Source organism: Oncorhynchus clarkii, chromosome 26, assembly GCF_045791955.1.
Source record: "Oncorhynchus clarkii lewisi isolate Uvic-CL-2024 chromosome 26, UVic_Ocla_1.0, whole genome shotgun sequence".
Classification (NCBI taxonomy): Eukaryota; Metazoa; Chordata; class Actinopteri; order Salmoniformes; family Salmonidae; genus Oncorhynchus; species Oncorhynchus clarkii.
The window spans coordinates 13,199,221-13,226,129 of NC_092172.1; the positions used below are offsets into that span (position 1 = coordinate 13,199,221).

The window sequence follows — 26,909 nt, forward strand, 5'->3', positions numbered from 1 at the left end:
AAGAATGTGTTCTTAACTGACTTTCCTAGTTAAATAAATGTATAAAAAATATATAAACACCCAAAAATACCGATTTCCGATTGTTATGAAAACTTGAATTCGGCCCTAATTAATTGGCCATTCCGATTAATCGGTCGACCTCTAATATACACACGTGTGTGTTTTATGTGTATAAATATATATAGTAGCGGTACTCTCTCTATCCGACCTGTTTCCTTTCGGCAGGGTTAATACCTGCCTGCCGACCTAACAAAAAAATCTTCATCGTTACCTCTCTAACAATAAAGCTACAAGGTTAACTAATGCTTTGGGTAAAACATCCAAATGACCAGGTTTCCCCATATTTTATGTTATTGGTTTTCACTCATCCACAATCAGCACAGCAACACATAACAAACAACCCATCCAGTCTCCTCACAGCATTCCCTCATATCCAATATTAGTGAACTTTGTTTGAGTTACACATGGCATAGGTTGTTTCTATGGTTCCTGTTTACCTGTACAACTAAACTCTCACAGCTCCACCTTTCACAGGCAGTCAGTCACTTCATGAGTGAGCACACCCAACGCATGAGCTCTGCTGTGGCAGCCACCATAAGAGCTCTTTGTTTCAATGCGACTGTAGTGTACTAAATCGCAAACTGGAATTACCTTAGTCCAAATCAAGAACCATTACATTTATGTTTTGGGAATTTATCAGACGCTCTTATTAAGAGCGACTTACAGGAGCAGTCAGGGTTAAGTGCCTTGTTCAAAGGGCACACTGACAGATTTTTCACCTTGTCGGCTATGGGATTCGAACCAGAGACCTTTCGGTTACTGGCCCAATGCTCTTATTCTCTAGGCCGATTGAATGTTTCCATTTAGTGTGACTTAATAGTAGGCACTGGTTCTGAGGAGAGAGATTCCCTATGGAATGTGGGTTATATGTTTGTACCAAGTGAACAGTGTTTGGGTCAAGTGCCCTTTGGCTTTGGTATTGGCAGTGTGAATACAGGCTCATATCTCTCCCTCCCTCTCCCTTTCTTCTCGGTAGAGATCGATGCGGAGTGCCCAGATGATACTCAGCCTTTCTACCACTCAGTCCTGGAGTTGCATTCCACCCGAGTGATCTGGAGGAACTGCCTCATCCTTAGCTTTACTATGTGAGTTAGTATCTAACATAGCTTGTATGACCTTCTATATGACTCCCTCCACTGAGCAATACAGCCACGAGGAATGTTAATGTTAGCATTTACCGCAGCTGCTTTTAACAGTACTGTTTGGACAGAGTACGTTTCATGTTTTGGGCCAAGGACCTAACCTTTCCTAACTCTCCTCCAGGTTCATAGGCACAGGCATCCAGTACTGTTTCATCAGGAACCTCCACAGCTACTCCCATAACTTCTTCTTTAGTTACTTCCTGCGTGTGCTGACTGGAGCTCTGGGATGTATCTTCCTCTGCCTGTCCGTCAACCGCTTTGGTCGCCGTGGTATCCTGCTTCTGTCTGCCATTATCACCGGCCTGTCCTCGCTGCTGCTGCTGGCCCTCACACAGTGTAAGTTTAACCTGCGTTATAGCTGTGCTATGATGATACTATGTTGCTATACTATTTCTATACACACATTTTCTTTTAAATGCCTCTAAACCGGGGCCTCTAAAAGGCTTCTAAACCGGGTCTCATACCGTCTTCTCTCCCCTATACATGGTTAATTAGTAACTCTTCTCCTCATACAGTAGCCATAGGTTTGCCATGATGACCCCATTCATAATGATGTCTCTGTTATGATTCCGATTGGCCATTAGATTTATTCAGGTGATTTCAGGTCCAAGTGCCTGTTTCCTAGTTTGCTTAGTTTTTATTGAGTCGACGTGTCCTTCTCTAGATCTGCGTGGTGTGCTGGTGTTGTTGCTCTCTGTGCTGGGGCTCCTCTTCTCCCAGGCCCTGGCCATGCTCAGTGTATTCTTCGCCAGTGAGGTCATGCCCACCGTAATCCGGTATGTATTATCTGTCTACTGTCCTGAACACACTAAACTGTCATTAGTTTGTCTGTGGGTGGGGTGTTTGTTTTTCCATGTATGTGGACACCTGTCTGTCTGAGGGAGGCATATGAAATGTGGGTATTGTGTCCGCACCAAATGCTGGGTCAGGTGCCCTTGACAATGTCAGAGTAGAGCTCTATATATCTCCTGACCCTCTCTCTCCCTCTGTCTCAGTGGTGGTTGTCTGGGGCTGGTGCTAGCGTCTGGCTGTATGGGGATGGCTGCCTCCTCTATGATGGAGCTGCAGAACAACAGGGGTTACTTCCTCCACCACGTCATCTTCGCCTCCTTCGCTGTCCTCTCGGTGCTGTCCATCATGCTGCTGCCGGAGAGCAAGCGCAAGCCGCTACCCGACTCCCTGAAGGATGGAGAGAGCCAGCGACGGCCCCCTCTCTTCCTGTCCCGTGAAGACAACCTGCCCCTGCTCTGTACCCGGCGTGGAGCCTCTGAGTACAACCCTGATAACTACTCCCGCCTGGTCTCCGCCACCAGGAAGATGCTCATCAAAGACAATTTACCCTATAAGATCGTTGTGCCCTCCCAGTCCCCACTGTTGCCTTCCAACAGCGAGGTGCACTGCATACTGGAGGAAGAAGCACTAAGAGAGGACTTGTCTTAGCAGCCTCTAATTGCCATCATCCATCCTCCTCTCCCAAAGAAAGACCTCGCCTCAAATCCACTGAATATCTCTCCCCACCACACTGAGACGGTGTGATCCAGACTCGTATCGCTATGAACGACGGGTCTTCTTGGATATTTTGAAGGGGAGGAGAGTTTGAGATGTGTGTATTTGCTGTGTCAGTGTTCTGTTGTTGTGCCAAATGTTTCAAATAATACAAAAAAATGATGTGTGTGTGTGCTTGCACAGACTCTGCTGAAAGACTGTGTGCTAGTCCTTTGTTTTTGTACTGATGGAGATCTGCTGTTTCTAAGACAGTGTTAACACCCTCTCTTCTCCAGGTTGTGCAGCAAGGACCTATGACTTTATTAACCACTAAGCCTAAAGGCTCACTTGAGAAGCGTTGCTTGTCCACTTAACTGGTGACTTGTGCTTTTCATTACTGCAGAGCGAAAGAGCGAGAGCAGGGTCCTGACTGTTACTTAATCTGATTCACTGGGGACTCAACGAGGGGAACTCACAGATAGAAGTCCGTTTGGCTCACACTGGAATGTGTTGTAGCCAATTGTTTGATTTTGGCGGGGAACTCGATGAAGTATCAGTCACTGATAATATCGCCAAAGCTATGACCTTAGCAATGAAAAGTCATTCCATCCTGTCCACTTGTTGAACATGTGTTAAGAACATGAGATGTTGTCACATGATGATTTGCACCCGGAACAGAGTTCTGAGATAAAGAGTTGTTTTTAGATGATTGAAATGTGATTAGGTCATGACCTCTACTCTGAGTCATTATAAACTGGTTGGCTCGAGCCCTGAATGCTGACAGCTGTGGTATATCAGACAATATACCACAGGTATGACAAAACATGTATTTTTACTAACCTATTAATAATAGCAATAAGGCACCTCCCCTTATTACTTAATTATAACCTTTCAAGTGCGACTTTACCTTATATTAGTTGTCACATCCATCTCTCTGCCTTAAACTGTGAGCTTCCCTGTTAAAAAAAGGCAGTTGCTAGGACATGATACTTAACATTCTATGTAATTTAGCTGAAAATACATTTTATCAACTATTAAACCACTTTTCACTGCCCTCTTTGGTATTTGACTGTGGTTTGAGGTTTGCGTTGTTGTCCCTCTGGCCTGGCTGTGAAACTGTTTTACATTATATTGTTGGATAGGATGTTTACTCTTATTATCCCAACTCATTCTCTTTTAATGTTTCATCCCCCTCTCTTTTGCTTGCATGGGAACATAAACTTCCTGTACTGGAGGCTATCTGGAAAAACTTTACCCCACAGCTGACAATATTCTGTCCTTCTAAAGATACTTTGTATATAGAATTATATACAAAGTATTATATTTTCAGCTATGAATAAGTTGTCTAACTCTCAAAAGTTACATTTGATTTATTTGGAAGCTGAGGCCATACAATGTTCATTCACAGTTTGCCCGTCTTCACGTCTCATAGAAAACTAGAATAAAAATGTCCTCTAGCATCAAGTAAAGAGATGAACTTCCTTTCAGATTATGGAAAACAAAATGTTCCTCAGACCCGGCCAGTACATTTTCAACAATGCTATTCCACATCAATGGGGTCTTAATGAGGTCACTGGGTGTTGAACTAAGGTTGCTGTCGTATTTTTAGGAAGCTGATCCACTTCTATTTTGAACTTTTATTTGCTTGCTTGCTCGCCTCACTTTTCAAAAATGAATTCCGTTAAACAGTTAATCAAGTTTGAATGGCCTAAACTGAAACTGTATTGCGTTCTGCCCTGTTCTTCATGTCTGATACAATGCTTACCACAAGATGGTGCTGTTCTCTCATGTATTGAATGTACAAAATCTACCATTTGTCTTTCTCAACTGGGTGTCATGTTTGATTATCAACAAAGTCTGATTTTTGTATTTTGAAGGATTGGTAATGTTATGATTGTAAATAAGATAAGAATTGCCAGGTGCTTGGAGTTAGTTCGAACACACCATGGCCGAACAGCCTCGTTCATGACGTCTTTTTGTACAGCATTCTCAAAATGATTGAGCCAGATGGGATAATAGACACTATTGTTGAATGAAGCACACTGTTCTTGCCTGGCCTTGAGTTTATTTTGTAAATGTCAAAATGAGGTTAATTGTGCTCATTGGACAGTGTTCCATGAATGTTCTAGGGCTGTATAGGAACAGGGAAAAGACAACTGAAGTACAGCAGTTGTCTCAGCCAGGGCCTGAGAAAAATCACATCTGGAACAGCCTATCAATCATTTGGGATGCTCACTGTTGTCTCTCATCCATGTCTCAACCATAAACCCTCCTCCGAAAGCTTTTCAGTCAGTTTAGTATTTCCTTAGTCACATGTCTCATGGTACAACACTAAAATCAAATAAAATCTAATGATTACACAATTTTTACGATGTATTTATTTACTGAGGGCTACATTTAACCATTTAATTTAAACTAAAATGTAAAGTAGCCTGGTCATGGATTTACTTGGTATAAGGTCAACAGTGATGTGTATAACACCGTTTCAGAATAACTTACTGGTTTAGTAATGTTAAGATTTCTTTGTACAAATACTTCCTTCAATCACAGTTCATGGACTCCATCACCAATAGAACTTGTGAAAGATGTGACCACAGAACTGAAGTAGTAAGGTGTTACTATGCCTTGGGCAGCCTACTGCCATAGACAAGGGATGATAATACCACCACACCCAGCATGGTCTATTTAGAGGGGGCTTATAGAGAGAGACCAGGACAGCAGGCTGCTCTGCGTCAGTGTTAGTGCCAGGGCCAGAGAGCTGAGGGAGAGAACTGTCCCAGCACTGTCTGGGTTGGGACAGGGTAGCCATAGCTGGTCCTGTAGTCGTTTTTCACTTCCTCATAAGGGATGGGAAGATCGTCTGTCTGTCTCGTACCTGGAAGATAGGAGTTCAGAGTCAGGGAGGGTAACAAAGCACTGGAACAAATAGTGCATTAAAAATGCCTCATCTCTGTGTATGCCACAGTATTTTTTTATTGCATCAGCCCTTTTTAAGTAGATCTATGGAGGCTTGTGTGTTGATATCAATCTTGCGGAAATAGTGTGTAACTTTTACTGTCGTACTCACACACTCCACCTCTCTGAACACACTGAGCAGGTTGTCCCCTAGAGTAGCTTTCACCTCGCAATCTGTCCATCCTCTGCTCAGCAGCTCTGCCACCGGAGCAGGGTACTTAAACACATCCTCCAGACCCTCCGGGACCCTGACAGACAGCACAGGTAGAGAGGGGTGTGTGTGTGTCAAAATATAGCCAATATTATGCTAATCTCTGCACTCCTCCCCCAGCAGAATGGGTTTCTTTCCACGTCAAACATTTATACAATGTTTTACTATTACTACTCAGACATGACTTTTGACATTTAAAAAAAGAATACTACTACTCAGACATGACTTGAAAAAAGAATACTACTACTCAGACATGACTTGAAAAAAGAATACTACTACTCAGACATGACTTGAAAAAAGAATACTACTACTCAGACATGACTTGAAAAAAGAATACTACTACTCAGACATGACTTGAAAAAAGAATACTAGTACTCAGACATGACTTGAAAAAAGAATACTACTACTCAGACATGACTTGAAAAAAGAATACTACTACTCAGACATGACTTGAAAAAAGAATACTACTACTCAGACATGACTTGAAAAAAGAATACTAGTACTCAGACATGACTTGAAAAAAGAATACTAGTACTCAGACATGACTTGAAAAAAGAATACTAGTACTCAGACATGACTTGAAAAAAGAATACTACTACTCAGACATGACTTGAAAAAAGAATACTACTACTCAGACATGACTTGAAAAAAGAATACTAGTACTCAGACATGACTTGAAAAAATAATACTAGTACTCAGACATGACTTGAAAAAAGAATACTAGTACTCAGACATGACTTGAAAAAAGAATACTACTACTCAGACATATGACTTTAGACTTGTTTTACTGGTATATTGCAATGAGCAACTTTTAAGATAATACACTTTGCTCAATCAAGTTCATTGGTGTTTTATTGTAACTAGGCGATTAACTCCTAGGTCAATTCCCTCTACTCACCTGCCCACTCCATCGTAATCCCCACCAAAACCAATGATACTGTGTCCAGCCACAGTTTTCATTTTGTCAAAGTGATCTAGGTTGAATATGAAAAGAAAGGTGACTATACAGTGCATTCGGAAAGTATTCAGACACCTTCCCTTTTTCCACATTTTGTTACATTACAGCCTTATTATAAAATAGATTATTTTTAAATGCAAATTCCTAAAAAATAAAAAACAGAAATGCATTATTTACATAAGTATTCAGACTCTTTGCTCTCAGACTCAAAATTGAGTTCAGGTGCATCCTGTTTCCATTGATCATCCTTGAGATGTTTATACAACTTGATTGGAGTCCACCTGTGGTAAATTCAATTGATTGTGGACATGATTTGGAAAGGCACACACCTGTCTATATAAGGTCCCACAGTTGACAGTGCACGTCAGAGCAAAAACCAAGCCACGAGGCCAAAGGAATTGTCCGTGGAGCTCAGAGACAGGATTGTGTTGAGAAGGGCCTTGGTCAGGGAGGTGACCAAGAACCCAGCGATCACTCTGACAGAGCTCCAGTGTTCCTCTGTGGAGATGTGAGAACCTTCCAGAAGGACAACCATCTCTGCAGCACTCCACCAATCAGGTCTTTATGGTAGTGGCCAGACGGAAGCCCCTCTTCGGTTAAAGGCACATGAAACCCCACTAGGAATTTGCCAAAAGGCAACTAAAGGACTCAGACCATGAGAAACAAGGTTGAACTCTTTGGTGTTAATTCCAAGCGTCATGTCTGGAGGAAACCTGGCACCAACCCTACGGTGAAGCATGGTGGTGGCAGCATCATGCTGTGGGGATGTTTTTCAGCGTCAGGGACTGGGAGACTAGTCAGGAATGAGGCAAAGATGAACGGAGCAAAGTACAGAGAGATCCTTGATGAAAACCTGCTTTTAGTTTGTGTCTGTTTTCCAAAGTATTGGAAAGATCTGATGGCTTTTCTAACTTCCTTTTGATATCATTGTAGTTTTAATATCACTGTAGACATTACCACATTTCTTTTGCAGTCTTATTGCTTACTTTTCTTGGTCTTTGCCTAAAACAACCTGTCTCAACGTTCCTCTTAGCCCTTTCTCATCCTCCCCTCAGCCTATATACCCAGACACCTCCTTTTCACTCTTAACCCATTTTCTGTTCTCTGTCTGTTTTCTCAATCCATGTTCTTCCCCTTATCCCCCCTGTCACATACCCATTCATCCTATCACATATCCACTCACCACCACTCTCAGGTCTAATTCCTTTATACAACTCACCCTCCTCAGCATCCAATCCCCTCAATCTGCCTGCTCCCCTAGTACTTGTCCTCTCACTACCAAACTCCCAATTCTCTGATCCCTCGTCTCTCACCCTTCTCCCCTGACTCATCACCCTCCTCAGGGAAGGGATGAGGAGGGTGATGGCCGGTTCCCCTCTTTCCACTGGGATTCTCTGCCTCTAACCCTATTACAGGGGCTGAGTCACTGGCTTACTGGGGCTCTCTCATACCGTCCCTGGGAGGGGTGTGTCACCTGAGTGGGTTGAGTCACTGATGTGATCATCCTGTCTGGGTTGGCGCCCCCCCCTTGGGTTGTGCCGTGGCGGAGATCTTTGTGGGCTATACTCAGCCTTGTCTCAGGATGGTAAGTTGGTGGTTGAAGATATCCCTCTAGTGGTGTGGGGGCTGTGCTTTGGCAAAGTGGGTGGGGTTATATCCTTCCTGTTTGGCCCTGTCCGGGGGTGTCCTCGGATGGGGCCAAAGTGTCTCCTGACCCCTACTGTCTCAGCCTCCAGTATTTATGCTGCAATAGTTTGTGTCGGGGGCTAGGGTCAGTTTGTTATATCTGGAGTACTTCTCCTGTCCTATTCGGTGTCCTGTGTGAATTTAAGTGTTCTCTCTCTAATTCTCTCTTTCTTTCTCTCTCTCGGAGGACCTGAACCCTAGGACCATGCCTCAGGACTACCTGACATGATGACTCCTTGCTGTCCCCAGTCCACCTGGCCGTGCTGCTGCTCCAATTTCAACTGTTCTGCCTTATTATTATTGGACCATGCTGGTCATTTATGAACATTTGAACATCTTGGCCATGTTCTGTTATAATCTCCACCCGGCACAGCCAGAAGAGGACATATAGCCTGGTTCCTCTCTAAGTTTCGGCCTTTCTAGGGAGTTTTTCCTAGCCACCATGCTTCTACACCTGCTGTTACGAATCCCCTTTGGCCCGACAGTCTAGGGAGGATGGTAATGAGACCCGTAACATAACTCATGCAAATTATAATTGTGACAAAGTAAAAGTGTGAACGAAATAACCAGGACAACTGAAATCTACCGTCAAACTCAAGGTTTATTTATAAACACACGGTAATGGGGGGAGCAGGAAAAGGGGCTGAGCTGGACCCAAGGAAAGAAACAATAAGTATACAAAAACACCCCTAAGCTAGACTAGCCTACTTTAACAACAGCTAACTAACTAACCAAAAATACAGTGGGTGGTCCGCCCAGTTCTAACTAGTGTATTTAACAAAGTTTACCTACGGGTAGTGTATGCCCATGGGCGACTTGTCTTGGTTTCCCCTTTTCCCACCAGCAATCAAACACAAACACCATAACCAAAACAATACTTATAGGGGATGACAAAGTGCTATGGAGGTGCTCAAACAAAAGAGAGGTCTAAGACACAAAGCGAGTGAAACAGAGAGCTCTACATACATGGCATTTACAGCGAGATTGAGCTCTAGAGCAAACAACTGATGGGGTTTTTAAACCAAGGGAAAGGAACTGTGATAGGGTAGGAAACAGGAGGAGGTGTGTCTTCTGATTGATGATTGATTGTTGACTGATTGGGGAGTGATGATTTTCACCTGTGAGGGGAGAAGGAGAGAAAACAACACAGGATACATACACACACACACACAGGATACCTGTATCCGTAACACCTGCATTGCTTGCTGTTTGGGGTTTTAGGCTGTGTTTCTGTACAGCACTTTGAGATATTAGCTGATGTACAAAGGGCTATAAATACATTTGATTTGATTTGATGTCTAAGGGGAATGAATGACTAAGTTCCTCATATGTATTCTGTAATCCACTATCCCCTTGCCCCTCTCCCCCTTCACTCACCACCTTCCTCAGGACGTCGTCAGGCACGTTCCTTTTGTGTGGGCACACAGCGTAGGCAGAGGACTGACTGAAGATGACTGGCGCTTTGGACAGGTCTAGAACCTGGTTCATCACTTTCTCTGACACGTGGGCCAAGTCAATCAACATCCCAATGCAGTTCATCTCAAATACCAGTTGCTGTCGGGTGAAAAAACGTTATGAATGTTTCTGCCAGGACCGGGGGAAATGACCCTCTTACTGTGTCACCCTACTGGTGTTTTCGAGACAATTATATGTGATTCATTCAGCCTATCAAACCTAATGATATGGTTTGTAGCTTGGATAGTCTGTCAAGAGAATGTACATGTTTTCATCCAGTGTGTTTTGTACAGGTGATATAATACTGCTATAACATAAATGAAGGTGAGCTGTAGATGAAAATAAGTATTGAGGGTAACCCAATAGTTTCTGAGGAATTGCCCATTTGATTAAAACATTTACTTGGAATACCTATGTTTATGACAGGCATTTATATCTGATTTCCAAATAAACTCAAAGCAGAAGTATTACAAGCTGCGCCAAATAGTATAGTAGATTTGACCTATGAGTGGGTATTTCCAATGTGTGTGTGTGTGACTCAGTGTGATAGACCAACCTTTCCAAACTCAGACAGTTCATTGTGCTGCGCTCATGGCTTGGCTCCCGAATCCACTAGCCAATTGTCTGCCCTGGGGGGAAAACACACACAACCACAGTAAAATACCCGGCCAGCTTCTGGAATTCATCTTTCTCTTCCACTTTCCTATATCCTGCTAATATGATATGAATCAGTGAGGAGCTGAGGGATTCACTAGGCTCTGTAGTCTGTCCAGGGCCATGGTTTGATTAGCAGGCCCATCTGTTTAGACGACTCTCCCAGAATATGACACCTCTGAAACAGGTGGCGACAGGAATCCCCTATTTTCCCCACCACAGAATTCTGTGAAATACAGTATTTTATTTGTCTATTAATAAGCAGTTTCAGCTGTTACCTGTTGTATCTCATTCATATGCATTCTTGTCATGTTTATCTTCGCTGTATGTGCTCTTTGAGAGTGCATCATATGGTGTGTAAAGTGTTGACAAACTTAGGAATCTTAGGAAAAAAATGTTGAGCACCTTGTCACTTACTGAGTATAATCTGTGGCACCTAGTCCCCAGACCAGGGTGGCCCTGTCGTCAGCAGGGTAGCAGAGCCTACTCGCCATGGTGTGTTGCAGCTGTGGGTGAGGGTGAGGTAGCGGACCCCCGGGTGGTACATGGTACGCAGGGTACCCAGGCTGCTGTCCAAAGAGTGTCATCCTTCCACCCCGATCAGACTGGCTGTCCTGTTCTGACTAAAGGCATCCACGATATCTGTGGTAAAATAAATTATTGATAATACAGGTGGGAAGTGAATACAACTTTGCTATGGTATTTCACAGTGGAGTGTTCTTAAAAAAAAGGGGGGTTTCATTCTCATAACCAAATGTATGATGGCTCCATTCAATCCGTATCGCGGAAGTTCAGCTCTACGGTGTGATTGAAGTTTAGCGGAGACTGCATTCACGGTAAACAATGCATATGTTTGGCTCAATCGGAAATTACCTTGAAATGTATATTGCGGAATCTACAACACTTCTGCTTTAGATATTGAATAGAGCCCTTACTGTATAACCTTTGATCACATTTTTTTTGTAGATGACTCTCACCTTTGCTGCTGGAAGCAAACATGAAGGCTTCTGGGTATTTCATACACATTCTGTGGATGACGACTATCTGCTCAAGAATTTGTCTGGCGGCATCTTTGTACTGAGTCTCACATGGTACATATGCTGCCCAGAACTGCAAGGGTACAATAAACATCTGATCAGTTTATTGTTATCATGTAATACAGAGTTCCCCAACTGGCAGTTTTATTTTCCCACCCCAAGTTTTCTGAGCAAAAAAAATACACATTTTGTTGAATTTTCATTGTTGGACATAAAAAACTGTAAAAGCTCCAAGTGATTTTAATCTGGGAGATCTGTTCCCAAGTACTCCCACGTATAATAGAGAGAGGCACGTGATCATATACAGATGTAAGCAAGGTTTGACATTATTATGTGTTAGTAAAATATGATGCATTATATCTGGGCTTCTTGCAGTCAATTTGCAGTCTACAAATTATTTGTAATTATGTTCCGGACCCCCAACCATCCTCTCAAGAAAATAAATCGACCCGCGGCTGAATCTAGTTGATGATCCCTGATGTAATACATGTATTATTAACCACCCTCACATACACCTTTTTGTGAGTCCCTGTCGGTTTTGTGTGTGTGTGTGCGTTCGTGCGTGCGTGGGTGCATGCGTGTGTGTACCTGTGCTGCCAGTCGTCCCTCCCTGATCTTGGGGATGTTGGTGTGTGTGTTGTTGAAGGTGTACAGATCCACTGCATTCAGCTGGTTGTTAAACTTCATCCTCATCTGCCAGGGCAGGTCATCTTTGGTGTGTCTTGTGCCTCTTCAGATTTCACAGTTCACTGTGTTTCCTCCACACTCTTCCTCTGTCCCCAAAGTGTCTCTTTGTGGGTCAGGCTCAAATACAGAGAGAGTTTATTATGCCTCCTCAGTTCCTCTGTAATTATCACTTTGGTTGTAAAGTAAATACATGAAGTTGAGCATATTGGTTAATGTGTAATGTTCAGTACAACTCCCTCAAGTTTGAAATCCATATGCAAGACAACCCCAGTAATGATATAGATGTGGATTAACGTTGGACACTGCCCGATACCCAATGATGGCATGACCACTCAAATAAGAAATTATATTAAAAAGTGTTATAAATATATGTACAGTTGAAGTCATAAGTTTACAAACACTTATGTTGGAGTCATTAAAACTCGTTTTTCAACCACTCCACAAATTTCTTGTTAACAAACTATAGATTTGGCAAGTTGGTTAGGACATCTACTTTGTGCATGACACAAGTAATTTTTACAACAATTGTTTACAGACAGATTATTTCACTTATAATTCACTGTATCCCAATTCCAGTGGGTCAGAAGTTTACATACATTAAGTTGACTGTGCCTTTAAACAGCTTGGAAAATTCCAGAAAATGATGTCATGACTTTAGAAGCTTATGATGGGCTAATTGGCATCATTTGAGTCAATTGGAGGTGAACCTGTGGATGTATTTCAAGGCCTACCTTCAAATTCAGTGCCTCTTTGCTTGACATCATGGGAAAATCAAAAGAAATAAGCCAAGATCTCAGAAAAAAAATGTAGACCCCCAAAAGTCTGGTTCATCATTGGGATCAATTTCCAAATGCCTGAAGGTACCACGTTCATCTGTACAAACAATAGTACGCATAAACACCATGGGACCACGCAGCCGTCATACCGCTCAGGAAGGAGACGCGTTCTGTCTCCTAGAGATGAACGTACTTTGGTGCGAAAAGTGCAAATCAATCCCAGAACAACAGCAAAGGACCTTGTGAAGATGCTGGAGGAAATAGGTACGAAGGTATCTATATCCACAGTAAAACGAGTCCTATATCGACATAAATTGAAAGGCCGCTCAGCATATAAGAAGCCACTGCTCCAAAACCACCATAAAAAAGCCAGACTACGGTTTGCAGACTACGGGACGACAAAGATCGTACTTTTTGGAGAAATGTCCTCTTGTCTGATTAAACTCAAATATAACGTTTTGGCCCTAATGATCATCGTTATGTTTGGAGGAAAAAGGGGGAGGCTTACAAGCCGAAGAACACCATCCCAACCATGAAGCACGGGGGTGGCAGCATCATGTTGTGGGGGTGCTTTGCTGCAGGAGGGACTGGTGCACTTCACAAAAAGATGGCATCATGAGGTAGGAACATTATGTGGATATATTGAAGCAACATCTCAAGACAGGAAGTTAAAGCTTGGTCACAAATGGGTCTTCCAAATGGACAATGATCCCAGCACACTTCCAAAGTTGTGGCAAAATGGCTTAAGTACAACAAAGTCAAGGTATTGGAGTGGCCATCACAAAGCCCTGACCTCAATCCTATGGAAGATTTGTGGGCAGAACTGAAAAAGCGTGTGCGAGCAAAGAGGCCTACAAACCTGACTTTACACCAGCTCTGTCAGGAGGAATGGGCCAAAATTCACCCAACTTATTGTGGGAAGCTTGATGAAGGCTACCCGAAACGTTTGACTCAAGTTAAACAATTTAAAGGCAATGCTACCAAATACTAATTGAGTGTATGTAAACTTCTGACCCACTGGGAATGTGAATAAATAAATAAAAGCTGAAATAAATCATTCTCTCTACTATTATTCTGACATTTCACATTCTTAAAATAAAGTGGTGATCCTAACTGACCTAAGACATGTAATATTTACTAGGATTAAATGTCAGGAATTGTGAAAAACTGAGTTTAAATGTATTTGGCTAAGGTGTATGTACACTTCTGACTTCAACTGTAGATAGCACCTCCTCAACAATATGTGCTGAGGGTCGGAGTCTATCAGGGGTCAGGGGAAGTTTAATCAGATCTATCTAAAGGGTTAACCTTTTGCTCTACTCAGAGTGGAGTCTCTGTTATATGACTAAAAATATAAATACATCTATATTTGAGTCACAATACCTGCATATGCCAAGTGTGATAGAACAATTACGTGATTTGTTTGATATTAATAGTTAACGATTATATACTTAACTAATAGTAAGACATTTATGTTCTATTAAATGTCTGTGTGAACAGAGAGGAGCCTAAAAACCTACAGCTGGCATTCCATAGATAAGATGTGTTGGGTGTAACTGAGATAAAGAGAGCCTGTAGGAATAGAACAAAACCCTTGTTGTTTCTAATCATTCTTACATCTGAGAAACAAAACCAGAGGCAGATGACCACAGGATGAACCCAAAGTGGCTTATGGGGTCCCCCAATATAAATAGGAGGGGTGGAACCAGTCATGATTAAGCATCTTTAGTGTCAGCTATATAAAAATGCCTTGCGAGGGCATCTGGCTTGGTGAAGTTCAAATTATGTGTAATGTTTTGATAAAATGTTTGATAAATGAGGTAAACCGGTATGCACTGGGTTACTATTGTAACGTGTTATTGTGAGTGTTTTGTTGGATTTTTTGGGGACCGTGTTACATAGTTAGATAGGAGACATGGGTACTCTGTAGGAGGTTTTGCACATTTGGATAGACGTAAGATAATCTATACTATAGTAATCGCAGTAGGCGATATCCCAGTGTGGATACAACACCCCGTTGGGGGACCACTAATTAGGCAATATTTTGACAATGGTATGGGTTTCCATGTTCATGTAGACAGGGTTTCAAATTAAAATAACAGTACTAACTGTTATTTCCTCTTCACTACCTGGATTTGTCCAACAGGATATGCTAATTTGAGTTTCTACAGATGGTGCTATGGGGATGGAAATGGTTGTTTCTACCATGCTGACCAGTTGGAGTAGTATTAACATGATGAGTTGTTTCATACTGATGACAAATGTACTCTGATTTAGATTGCAGATCATTTCTTAACGTCTTTTTAAACCTTGTAATTTTTCTTTTAAATTGAGAGAAATCTCAAAATGGGATAATGTGATCGAACAATTACATATTTACCTGATTTGTTTGATATTAATAGTTAATTTAATAGATTATATACTAATAGATTATATACTTAACTAATAGTATGACATTTATGTTCTATTAAATGTCTGTGTGAACTGAGATGAGCCTAAAAACCTACAGCTGGCATTCCATAGATAAAATGTGTTGGGTGTAACTGAGATAAAGAGAGCCTGTAGGAATACAAAACCCTTATTGTTTCTAATCATTCTTGCATCTGAGAAACAACGCCAGAGGCAGAGGCAGAGGCAGAGGCAGATGACAACAGGATGAACCCAAAGTGGTGCCCATAAATCTATGTGGGAGGGGTGGAACCAGCCATGACTAAGCATCTTTAGTGTCAGCTATATAAAAACGGCATTGTCTGTAAAGGTTAGGCTACTGGGCCCAAAGGTCTGTTGACTGTTGGGTTGACAATTCTCATTATTGCAATAATTAATCGATATTAAATAAAGATATTAAATAAAGATGATTGTTTGAAGAAATTACAAAGTCTTTCTCAGTATGAATTTCCACGACACAAGGCAACAGGTACAGTAGCCTAGCGGTTAAGAGTGTTGGGCCAGTAACAAAAAGGTTGCTGGTTTGAATCCCTGAGCCAACTATGTGAAAAATAGGTCAATGTGCACTTTAGCAAGGCACTTAACCCTAATTGGTCTAGATAAGGGCATCTGCTAAATTGCAAAAATATTTAAAAAATAAACATTGGTAAAAATATAAACGTGATTGGCTCAGTGTTCTGTCACTCATGGGGACTCTACGTCACTGCCAAACCAAAGGGTAGAGCTAAAAAAATCAAGCCCCTTGGGTGCTGCCATAGAGTTACATTAGAAGTGCCTATCCAAGAAGGCTCAAGGTCATTGGCCACAGATAAAATTACGTCAAATCATGTTAAATGTACAGTAGCTTTGATTGGACTGATTATGTCATCATCATACTTTCTAAATCTTAGCTAGCAGTCAGCATCATGAATCAAGTCAACAATCTACTGGCAAATCCTTTTCAATCCTTGTCATTATGAAGAGAAATAATGAAGATAAATTATAGATAAAACATATCGGTGCTCATGCCAGGTCGCAATTGTAAATGAGAACTTGTTCTCAACTTGCCTACCTGGTTAAATAAAGGTGAAATAAAAAATAAATCAAAATAAAATTGACCATTGGACAAACATTACACAACAAGTTGGAAATCGCAAATTCAACGATGAGTGGTTTGGAAGGAATCAGTGACAAACTGCAAGAATTGCAAAGCAATCACTAGCATGCTATTCAGTGGAATATGTGTGTGCTCCCAATTCTGGGTTTAAGGGCTTTTCCAAGCTTAAAATTATAAAAATTCAACATTGGCCAAGCTGTCAATCCAGCATGATTTCTGCAGCACTCAAAACAACTGTTAACTCAGAACTGGGAAATCTGACTTCAGTGAGTTCAAGACAACTGGGAAGTTGGTAAAATAAAAAGAGCTCTGACTGGGAAAATACATTTTGAACGGTCATCCAATCCATTGTAAGTCAGGAACTCGGGCCTCTTTCTAGAGCTATGACCTGAAGATCACTGACGTCATCATGATTGGACCGTGTTCTTTTCTGATTTCCCATTTTTCTTGAAAGCAGCATAAACCCAGAGAATGACAGATTTTGATGACAAAATTTGCCCACGAAGGACTGCCGCACCATCTTCCTGTTCTAGTGAGGACAGCACAACAAGAGTCCAAAATTGTCTTGTACGCTGCTGCATAAATTATGTAATATGCCAGGGAAGATATGTATACTGTAGCTAAGAAAGTAATTCTAAGTATATGTTGTGCAGTAAGCTGTTAGTAGCCCATGTGACTCACCCTAATAATTTGGCCTATTTTCCCCTCTTAATTTTGCCTAGTGTTCTGACTTGATGGTGCACATGTAGCCTATAACTTGTTTTAGATAAATGTAATCATTGAAATATTGTAAGAGCTTTCATTGTCTGCTTATATTCCCCCTTTATTTATCCTACGGTTCTGACTTGGTGTACAGGGAGAACACTGTAAGAACGGCCCAAGTTCTGAATTCAGTCGCTGTACATTTCAAAAGTGCTGAACAAATAGTTATATTGACTACGTCCGTCCTAGCTCGCTCATTGTCTTAATCGAAATGACTGATTACCTCTTATAAACTTGTCGTCCCCTTATGCCATAGTTTGTACATCTCAATACTCAGTAGAAACCACATTTGCTTAAGCAAGTCAGCCATATCAGCTATGTATTTTTACAGTTTTTCTGTCGCTTTGGTGCATTTCTTAGATAAAAAGTGCAATTCTTGATACTACTTGTACAAATTCCAAATCATCTAGTCACTTGTGCACATCATTAAAGCAATTTCTTATTCCTTTGAACAAATTGCAATTGATAATGTACAAGTGTCAGCTTTTTTCCACATTATCAATTGCTCATGTCATGTTGATCAAAATATAGTAGATGGTTCTCTGTTGAATAGTCTTACCCCTCAAAACATCTAGGCATTGGTTCCTTGCTTAAGCCATTACATGCAAAATTGTTGAACTATTTGTCATAAACTGTCAAGCATAGTTTTACACATTTCTATTAGACCTTTTGTACAAAAACGTGAATTGATGAATCGTGCAGGTGAAATTGACCCTCACTCATGAAGGAATGTAAAGTGTTAGTTCAACCAACAATCAACCAGTTGTCTAAATTGCTCAAAGGTGCATCTCATGAAGAATCAATTGGCAAGCATATATAGACAGACCACAACACAGAGTTGCAATTTTCCACTAATGGATGGACCAGGAAACGAACAGGGTCAACAGCCAAGAGGAGGAAGAAGAGGAGCAAGGATGCGTGGTGGATGGCAAAACAGAGGAAGAGGCAGAAGAGGACATAGGCGCATATCTGATGACATAAGGGCCACTATTGTAGACCATGGCCTTACAATGGCTGAGGCGGGTCGAAGGGTACAGCTGAATATTGGGAGATCAACCGTGTCCTCAATAGTTAAAACGTTTAGAAGAGAGAACAGGTCTGTCCACCAATGTACAGTGCACTGTTACTGTATATAAGCAGTATACTGTATACTTCCTACAATGCTTCATATTACGGTAGTCCACTTGTATTTCACAGCATACAGAAATATACTCTATGCAGATACATACTGCACCTTACATGCACCCACCTGTACGTTTTACAGTAAAATGTGTGTTCGCATAGTTTTTGTCTATGTGAAAGTGTGCGATGCATCACTGCATTTTTCCCCACATAGGACTGCAAGATTACCTCAAACCGGTGGCAGAGGACACCTTTTGACACCTCAACAGGAGGAGGCTATTTGCACCATGGTCCGAGCAAACAATGCCATGAGACTTAAGGGAAACACAAAGGACCATTATAGAAGACAACGATGTCTTTGAAAACATCCATACGGTTAGCATCTCAACCATCGACAGGGTGCTGCATAGAAACCAGATGAGTATGAAACAGCTGTACCGTGTACCATTCCAAAGGAATGAGGACAGAGTTAAGGAGCTACGGTACCAGTATGTACAGGTAAAACATATATCTATGTAACTACTTTACAGCAACATTTTATAGTGATACATAGTACAGTAAGCATAAACTGCAGACATTCCCATTGCTGTGGAAGGAACATGCAATATATGTACATTTTATGTCACTCTTCCTTACCAAAACAAATTCAACTGTGTGTTCTGGGATATAGCGTATAATGGAGTTGGACTCAAGTGAACCCTCTCACAACTTTGTATACGTGGATGAGGCTGGCTTCAACCTGACCAAATGCAGAAGGCGGGTCAGAATATCATCGGTCACAGAGCTACTGTGGATTTGCCAGGCCAACGGGGAGGAAATATCACCATGTGTGCTGCTATTTCGGAGCATGGTGTCCTAACCCATATCCCCCTTATAGGGCCATACAACACCCAGCATCTACTCAACTTTTTAGAGACTCTCTACAGGGCTCTCATCCCTGATGATGAGAGGGGTCTGTTTAGAGAGGATTTGCCAAAGTATGTGGTCATTTGTGATAATGTAAGTTTCCATCAATCAAACATCATAAGGCAATGGTTTGTGACCCACCCGAGGATGCTCATAGAATTCCTCCCACCTTATTCACCATTCCTTAACCCAATTGAGGAGTTATTTTCAGCATGGAGGTGGAAGGTGTACGATCGTCAGCCACACACACAGATGACCCTGCTGGCTGCAATGGATGCAGCATGTGAGGACATCACAGTAGACGCCTGCAGAGGATGGATAAGGCATTCCAAAATATTCTTTCCACGTTGCATTGGAAGGGAAAATATCCGGTGTGATGTGGATGAGAATATGTGGGCCGACAGACAGGAACATCTGGATGTGTAGAGACAGCACAACAGTGCTGCGGGCAAAGTTGTGCCTTAGGGGTGGTTTCCTGTGTTTCTTTCTAATTTCATTTTTTTCCCCCTTTGTGCCCCTTGGGTTGTCCAGTCTTTTTCAATCAATAACCCACATACAGTAATATGTAAATAGTACTGTTGAAATTGATATATGCCATAGAAGTGCAGCCTTGTGCATTTTCAATACAGTAACTGTCATCCAAACTGTAGCCTAAGTTTACATCAGGTAATACTGTCAAAGTACACAGTTACATTGACAACATGCCGAAAACATGAAAAATGCACCAAAGCGACTGAGAAAAACTGTAAAAGGCTGAATGAACTGTTTCGCTGCCAGACAACACTCCGCTGATATCCAGGTGTAGCAGTGGTAATGTGTTGGGACTGCTGTTGGGACTCTGCTGTTGGGACTCTGCTGTTGGGACAGCTTTATGTAGGCCCTAACAGTTTGTGAATGAACTGTTTCGCTGCCAGACAACACTCCGCTGATATCCAGGTGTAGCTGTGGTAATGTGTTGGGACTGCTGTTGGGACTCTGCTGTTGGGACAGCTTTATGTAGGCCCTAACAGTTTGTGAATGAACTGTTTCGCTGCCAAACAACACTCCGCTGATATCCAGGTGTAGCAGTGGTAATGTGTTGGGACTGCTGTTGGGACTCTGCTGTTGGGACAGCTTTATGTAGGCCCTAACAGTTTGTGAATGAACTGTTTCGCTGCCAGACAACACTCCGCTGATATCCAGGTGTAGCAGTGGTAATGTGTTGGGACTGCTGTTGGGACTCTGCTGTTGGGACAGCTTTATGTAGGCCCTAACAGTTTGTGAATGAACTGTTTCGCTGCCAAACAACACTCCGCTGATATCCAGGTGTAGCAGTGGTAATGTGTTGGGACTGCTGTTGGGACTCTGCTGTTGGGACAGCTTTATGTAGGCCCTAACAGTTTGTGAATGAACTGTTTCGCTGCCAGACAACACTCCGCTGATATCCAGGTGCAGCAGTGGTAATGTGTTGGGACTGCTGTTGGGACTCTGCTGTTGGGACTCTGCTGTTGGGACTCTGCTGTTGGGACAGCTTTATGTAGGCCCTAACAGTTTGTGGTCAAACTTTGTCACCGTTAAAGTGCAATTACAGGTTTTTCCAACTGCTTACACACAAAATCTTTTCATGTCACACGATTTTTGAAACCTCTCACTCAAAGTGCAAAACTACACACCAAATATCCAAAACCATAAGCTATTTCTCAGCCTTTGACTCAGTTGTCAATTGCATTAAACACTTTTTTCAAAACACTACACACAATTCTCTACCTAAAACACAAACATCTAACAGGAAGTGACTTGCTTTCCTTTTCCGAACACAACCAGTCAAAATGCTACACTTATTCACCACACACACTCCTCACATGTGCAAACACTAATAGCTTAACTGATCACTAACCAATCACTGCTTTACTGTAGTATAGGCCTATAAATAGGTCAAAGGTCAGATTACCTGTTTTGAACAATGGATGCCAACAATGGACAGAGAGCAAGAGGAGTAGGAGGCAGAGGAATAGGAAGAAGAGGACAAGGGCAAAGAAGAGAAGGAAGGAGAGCCATCTCTGATGAGGTTAGGGCAACACTTGTTGATCATGTGATCAACCACGGTTTGACCATGAGAGAGGCTGAACTGAGAGTCCAGCCCAACTTGAGTTGATTTACAGTGGCATCCATAATTCGAACCTTCATAAATGAGAACAGGTATGCAACTATCGAATGACTATGTTAGCATTACAGTAATGTACTGTAAAATACGTATGACTACATAGTATTGCATAAACATTTGTAACTCTAAGCCATCCATTTACTGCACTGCATTGCATGAATAAGGTTGGTTATCATGTTGTACTACATTGTTTTGTACATTGTTTACAGTTCCTATGCCGAACACATACTGTGTTTGAATTCTGTACAGAGTGGAAAGGCAAAGACATCATGGAGGACGAGGACACTTGTTTACAGATGTACAAGAGACTGCAATTATATATGTGGTTTTGGCCAACAATGCAATTAGGATTCGAGAGGTAAGAGAGCATATCTTGAATAATGACACCATATTTAACAACATCAATGCTGTAAGCCTGTCGACCATACAACACATCCTCCAACGGCACCGAGTGACGATGAAACAACATTACAATGTGCCATTTGAGAGAAACTCTGACAGTCAAGAATATGCGACATGACTTTGTAGAGGTATGTATGCAACACTACTTCCAGTACTTCAGACATACCATATTTACTCATCTGTATATCCTTTTGTCTGTTACAGAGAGTATTGGAGCTGGATGCCCATGTGATTTGCCATTAATTTATTTATGTAGATGAGGTTGGCTTCAACCTCACCAAACCCAGGCACCGCGGAAGAAATGTAATAGGACAGAGGGCAATTACCAATGTCCCTGGACAGCGTGGGGGTAGTATAACTATGTGTGCTGCCATCACTCAAAACGGGGTCCTCCATCACAATGCCACCCTGGGTCCGTACAACACCGGCCATATGCTCACTTTTCAATTTACACAATGCTTGTCCCTGATCCAGATCAGGAGCCTGCTAGATTTGTGGTTTTATGGGCCAATATTAGTTTTCACCGGGCTGTTCTGGTCCAAAACTGGTTTGCCACCCATCCACAATTTGTAGTTTTATACCTACCCCCATATTCACCTTTTCTAAATCCCATAGAGGAATTCTTCTCAGCCTGGCGCTGTAAAGTGTATGATTGCCAACCCTATGCCCGCATGCCGCTTCTCCAGCCAATGGAGGACGCATGTGGGGACATAGAGGTTGCCTCTGTCCAAGGTTGGATACGCCATGCTAGGAGATACTTCCCGCGATGTTTGGCAAGAGAAAACGTATCTTGTGATGTGGACAAAGTATTGTGACCAGACTCCTGCCGGAGAAGAGATGAAGCGTAGCTTAGCACTGGTGACTGCCCCCCCCCCTACCCCCCCCCCCTTTCTGTTTCTACATTGCATTGGTGTTTAGTGTACTTGTTACCCCTCTCAGCAGATTACTTTCACTGTAGAACATTGTATTGAAATGTAGATATAAGCCTATGAAAGACCAAAGAGCTTTAGATTTAGAACAACAGTGTTTACATGGTATATCCAAAAATGTTCTATTATGAAAGCAGTGTTTGCCATTTGATGCAAATGCTTCATTCTGACATGTGTTTATGGCATTTTGAATGCAGTGTTACATTTTGAAGGAGATGTGAGGCATTTTGCATTTTGTGTGTGCAGTTTGGGGAATTGTGTGTAGAGTTTTGAAAAAAGGAGACCGTTTTGAAAATGTGTGTAAGCAGTTGGAAAAAACTGTAATGTGTTGTGTAGTGGCTTTGCTGGCATGCATCCCCCCAAATGTTTTTTGTTTGCCTCACCAAGATGTTCATAGACTATAGCTGCCTACAGCTGTAGGATCTTAATTTAACCACCCTGTTGTTGCAGGAAATGTCCAGCACAGCAGGAAATTCAAACTTCTACTGTATTCAAGGCTTATAAAGTTTTTAATTTCCACTTAAAAATGTCAGACTTGATTTGACCTTACTAATACTTTATCAACCCCTACAAAAATGGCCATTAATTATAGTCCATACAAACATTCACATTTCCTGTTGCTGCAGGATTATTTTCCTACTGTGAGAAACTGGTCACATTAAGATCCTTTATCTGTACACTTTCTCTTGTGGATCCTTGGCTGTATAAGTGCTCATCTAGACCACTCGTATTCACAGATGATTGCGGTCCACTTACGTGTTGAGCAGAGTGGTCTGTGTACGTCCATGTTTCTGGAGCCCCACTCTGAATTAAGGCATAATGAACGGTTGACTCAGCTAATCCTATGCTTTTCCGTGGTATTTTCGAGACCTTTTCTCTCGTCCTCTCACTGTTCTACGTTGCTAGGCCTATATGGGATCCTGGAAACTTTTGCTGCTAAATAGCATATGATACATTACAGGTATTCCTAATAATCCCAAATGGTAAGCCTTAGACAAGTAATCCTTGTCCAAGCCAGAACGACACATAGGGACAGGAGCAAGTAAACCCCATGGACATGACGCTAGTCGGTCGCAGGACCTCAACCCCAATCCATTTCCTTAATGCAGAGTGCCAAGCATAGAGGCATGAGGTTCAATCCCTGGTATGACTCGACCAGAGATGGAACCCCCAATCTTCCAATCTCAGTGCAGACACTCTAAACACAAGGCCACAGTGTTGGTTTATTCATTTATGACTGAATTCATCGATTTATGGGTACCATTAGCTTATCTTCCTGACTATTGTGAGGACCATCCCATAGCTTCAATGCCATACAACACTCCTTCCGTGGCCTCCAACTGCTATTAAATGCTATTAAATGCTAGTAAAACTAAGTGCATGCTCTTCAATCGATTGCTGCACGCACCCTCCCGCCCGACAAGCATCACTACTCTGGACGGTTCTGACCTAGAATATGTGGACAACTACAAATACCTAGGCGTCTGGTTAGACTGTAAACTCTCCTTCCAGACTCATATTAAGCATCTCCAATCCGAAATTAAATCTAAAGTCTGCTTCCTAATTCGCAACAAAGCCTCTTTCACTCATGCTGCCAAACATACCCTCGTAAAACTGACTATCCTACCCATCCAATGTCATTTACAAAATATCCCCCAACACTCAGCAAACTGGATGTAGTCTATCACAGTGCCATCTGTTTTGTCACCAAAGCCCCATATACTACCCACCACTGTGACCTGTATGCTCTCGTTGGCTGGCCCTCACTACATATTTGTCGCCAAACCCACTGGCTCCAGGTCATCTATAAGTCTTTTCTAGATAAAGCCCTGCCTTATCTCAGCTCACTGGTCACCATAGCAACACCCACCCGTAGTACGCGCTCCAGCAGGTATATTTCACTGGTCATCCCCAAAGCCAACACTGCCTTTGGGCGCCTTTCCTTCCAGTTCTCTGCTGCCAATGACTGGAACGATTTGCAAAAATCACTGAAGCTGAAGTCTTATATCTCCCTCTCTAACTTTAAGCATCAGCTGTCTGAGCAGCTTACCGATCACTGTACCTGTACACAGCCAATCTGTAAATAGCACACCCAACTACCTCATCTCCATATTATTACTTACCATCTTGCTCTTTCGCACCCCAGTATCTCTACTTGCATATCATCATCTGCTCATCTATCACTCCAGTGTTAATGCTCAATTGTAATTATTTCACCTCTTGGGCTTATTTATTGCCGACCTCCCTACTCTTCTACATTTGCACACACTGTACATAGATTTTTCTATTTTTCATTTATTTTGCGTTATTGACTGTACGTTTGTTTATGTGTAACTCTGTGTTGTTGTTTTTGTCGCACTGCTTTGCTTTATCTTGGCCAGGTCGCAGTTGTAAATGAGAACTTGTTCTCAACTGACCTACCTGGTTAAATAAAGGTGAAATAAAACAACAATAGCCTCTTATGAATGGTTACTTAGAAGTCTATTCTTAAAATAACAGTGTTATTGGAGGTAAGATGTTAATTTGAATCAGATTACAGTCCGCTCTCTATCAGGAGCAGTAAAAAGAGCCTTGCGAAGGTCATGACTTGTTTGCATTATGATAATCAACTCTTAGATAAAACATCCTTAGAGCGCCCTCAGGACTCTTCGCTCATCATCAACAACTCTCGTCCTTGAGTCAGTTAAACAGTGGCAAAAATATAACTCAACACTGTAGTATAATCAAGGACTCCAGTCACCCTCGTCATGAAACAGAAGAATCCTGCAGTCTGGCAGAAAGTACTGTAGTATTAAAGCTAGAATCCTTAATTGAAACAATAACAAAGTGGGCACCCTGCCTGTGTTTTGGTAAAAAGCTGAGGGATGGGTTTGGAGAAATGTAACCACTCTCAAACTCATAGACAGAGCTATAGATGCAAGGACGGACCATCCATGATATCAAAATGATAGTTTTGGGCTCCATTCAATCTGCATCGCTGAAGCGTTCCAGATTGCGCAATAGAAATGTAAAGGTCATTTCCGAGTGAGCCGACATCTGCAGTGTTTACCGTGACTGCTGTCACCGCTAACGCAGTAACATCGCCTTTAAAATGTCAATCATTCTGTAACCCTGAATTTCCACAGAGGAGCCCTTAAAGGTCCAATGCAGCTGCTTTCCTCTCAAAATCAAATCATTTCTGGGTAACAATTGAATACCATACTGTGATTGTTTTCAATTAAAATGGTCAAACAGAAACAAAAATAGCTTCGTAGCAAATAGTAATTTCTCAGGCAAGAATTTTGCTAGGACTTTCTGGGAGTGGTCTGAGTGGGGAGGGGAAACTGTTATTGGTAGAGAGGTTTGGAACTCTCTTTCTTACTAATTTACCACCTGGCGATGTCACCAGATTTCAAGTGGTCTTTTCAAACAGCACTTACACTAAAATAACATTATCATAATTTTTACAATTTCACAGTATTATTCCAACCTCATAGTGTGGAAATATATATAAAACATGGGTGAAAAACATGTTTCTGCACTGGGCCTTTAACCATGTTTTGAGGCTATACAGTGTTTGTTTGCAATTACATTGTTCACAATCATTGAAGTAAATCAAGCTTGTATTTTAGGTTCTGATGGAGTAGGACAGGTTAACTAAGCTCGTGAGGCATTTATAAAGTTACATTCCTTAAGCATCAATGAGTATATATCATTAATTTATAAGTCAAAAAATGGATGTATCAACTAACGATTCCAGCTTTGCGACCCAGACCAACAGGCTCAGAGACAATTTTTATGTACAGGCAGTGCGGATCATTTTACTCAGCCCCAACTTCATCTGTACAAAAGAAAATGATCTCTATACAAGTGGTAATTCCCATGGCTACAGTATGTACCATACAGTACATTTCCTCCTGGGAAAACCCCCACCATCCAGACAACATTAAACGGTTTCTACGGCCACACCCACTCAGCTTTAGAGTTCCTCTTACAGTTCCTGTTGTATCTTACTG

The 26,909-nt window shown here is 41.9% G+C and overlaps 1 protein-coding gene and 1 pseudogene across 1 annotated transcript in view; one reads left to right on the forward strand and one right to left on the reverse strand.

Moving 5' to 3' along the window:
- LOC139384925 (putative solute carrier family 22 member 31) overlaps positions 1-5,047 on the forward strand; it is a 15,743-nt gene extending 10,696 nt beyond the window's left edge. Inside the window, exons 6-9 of the mRNA XM_071129833.1 lie at positions 1,037-1,145; positions 1,324-1,538; positions 1,867-1,978; positions 2,198-5,047. Coding sequence (XP_070985934.1) covers positions 1,037-1,145; positions 1,324-1,538; positions 1,867-1,978; positions 2,198-2,642 — 881 coding nt within the window. The 3' untranslated portion in view covers positions 2,643-5,047. The remainder of the gene's footprint in view (positions 1-1,036; positions 1,146-1,323; positions 1,539-1,866; positions 1,979-2,197) is intronic.
- A 325-nt stretch (positions 5,048-5,372) lies between these two features.
- LOC139385302 (dipeptidase 1-like) lies at positions 5,373-13,640 on the reverse strand (annotated as a pseudogene).
- Between the last annotated feature and the right edge of the window lie 13,269 nt (positions 13,641-26,909).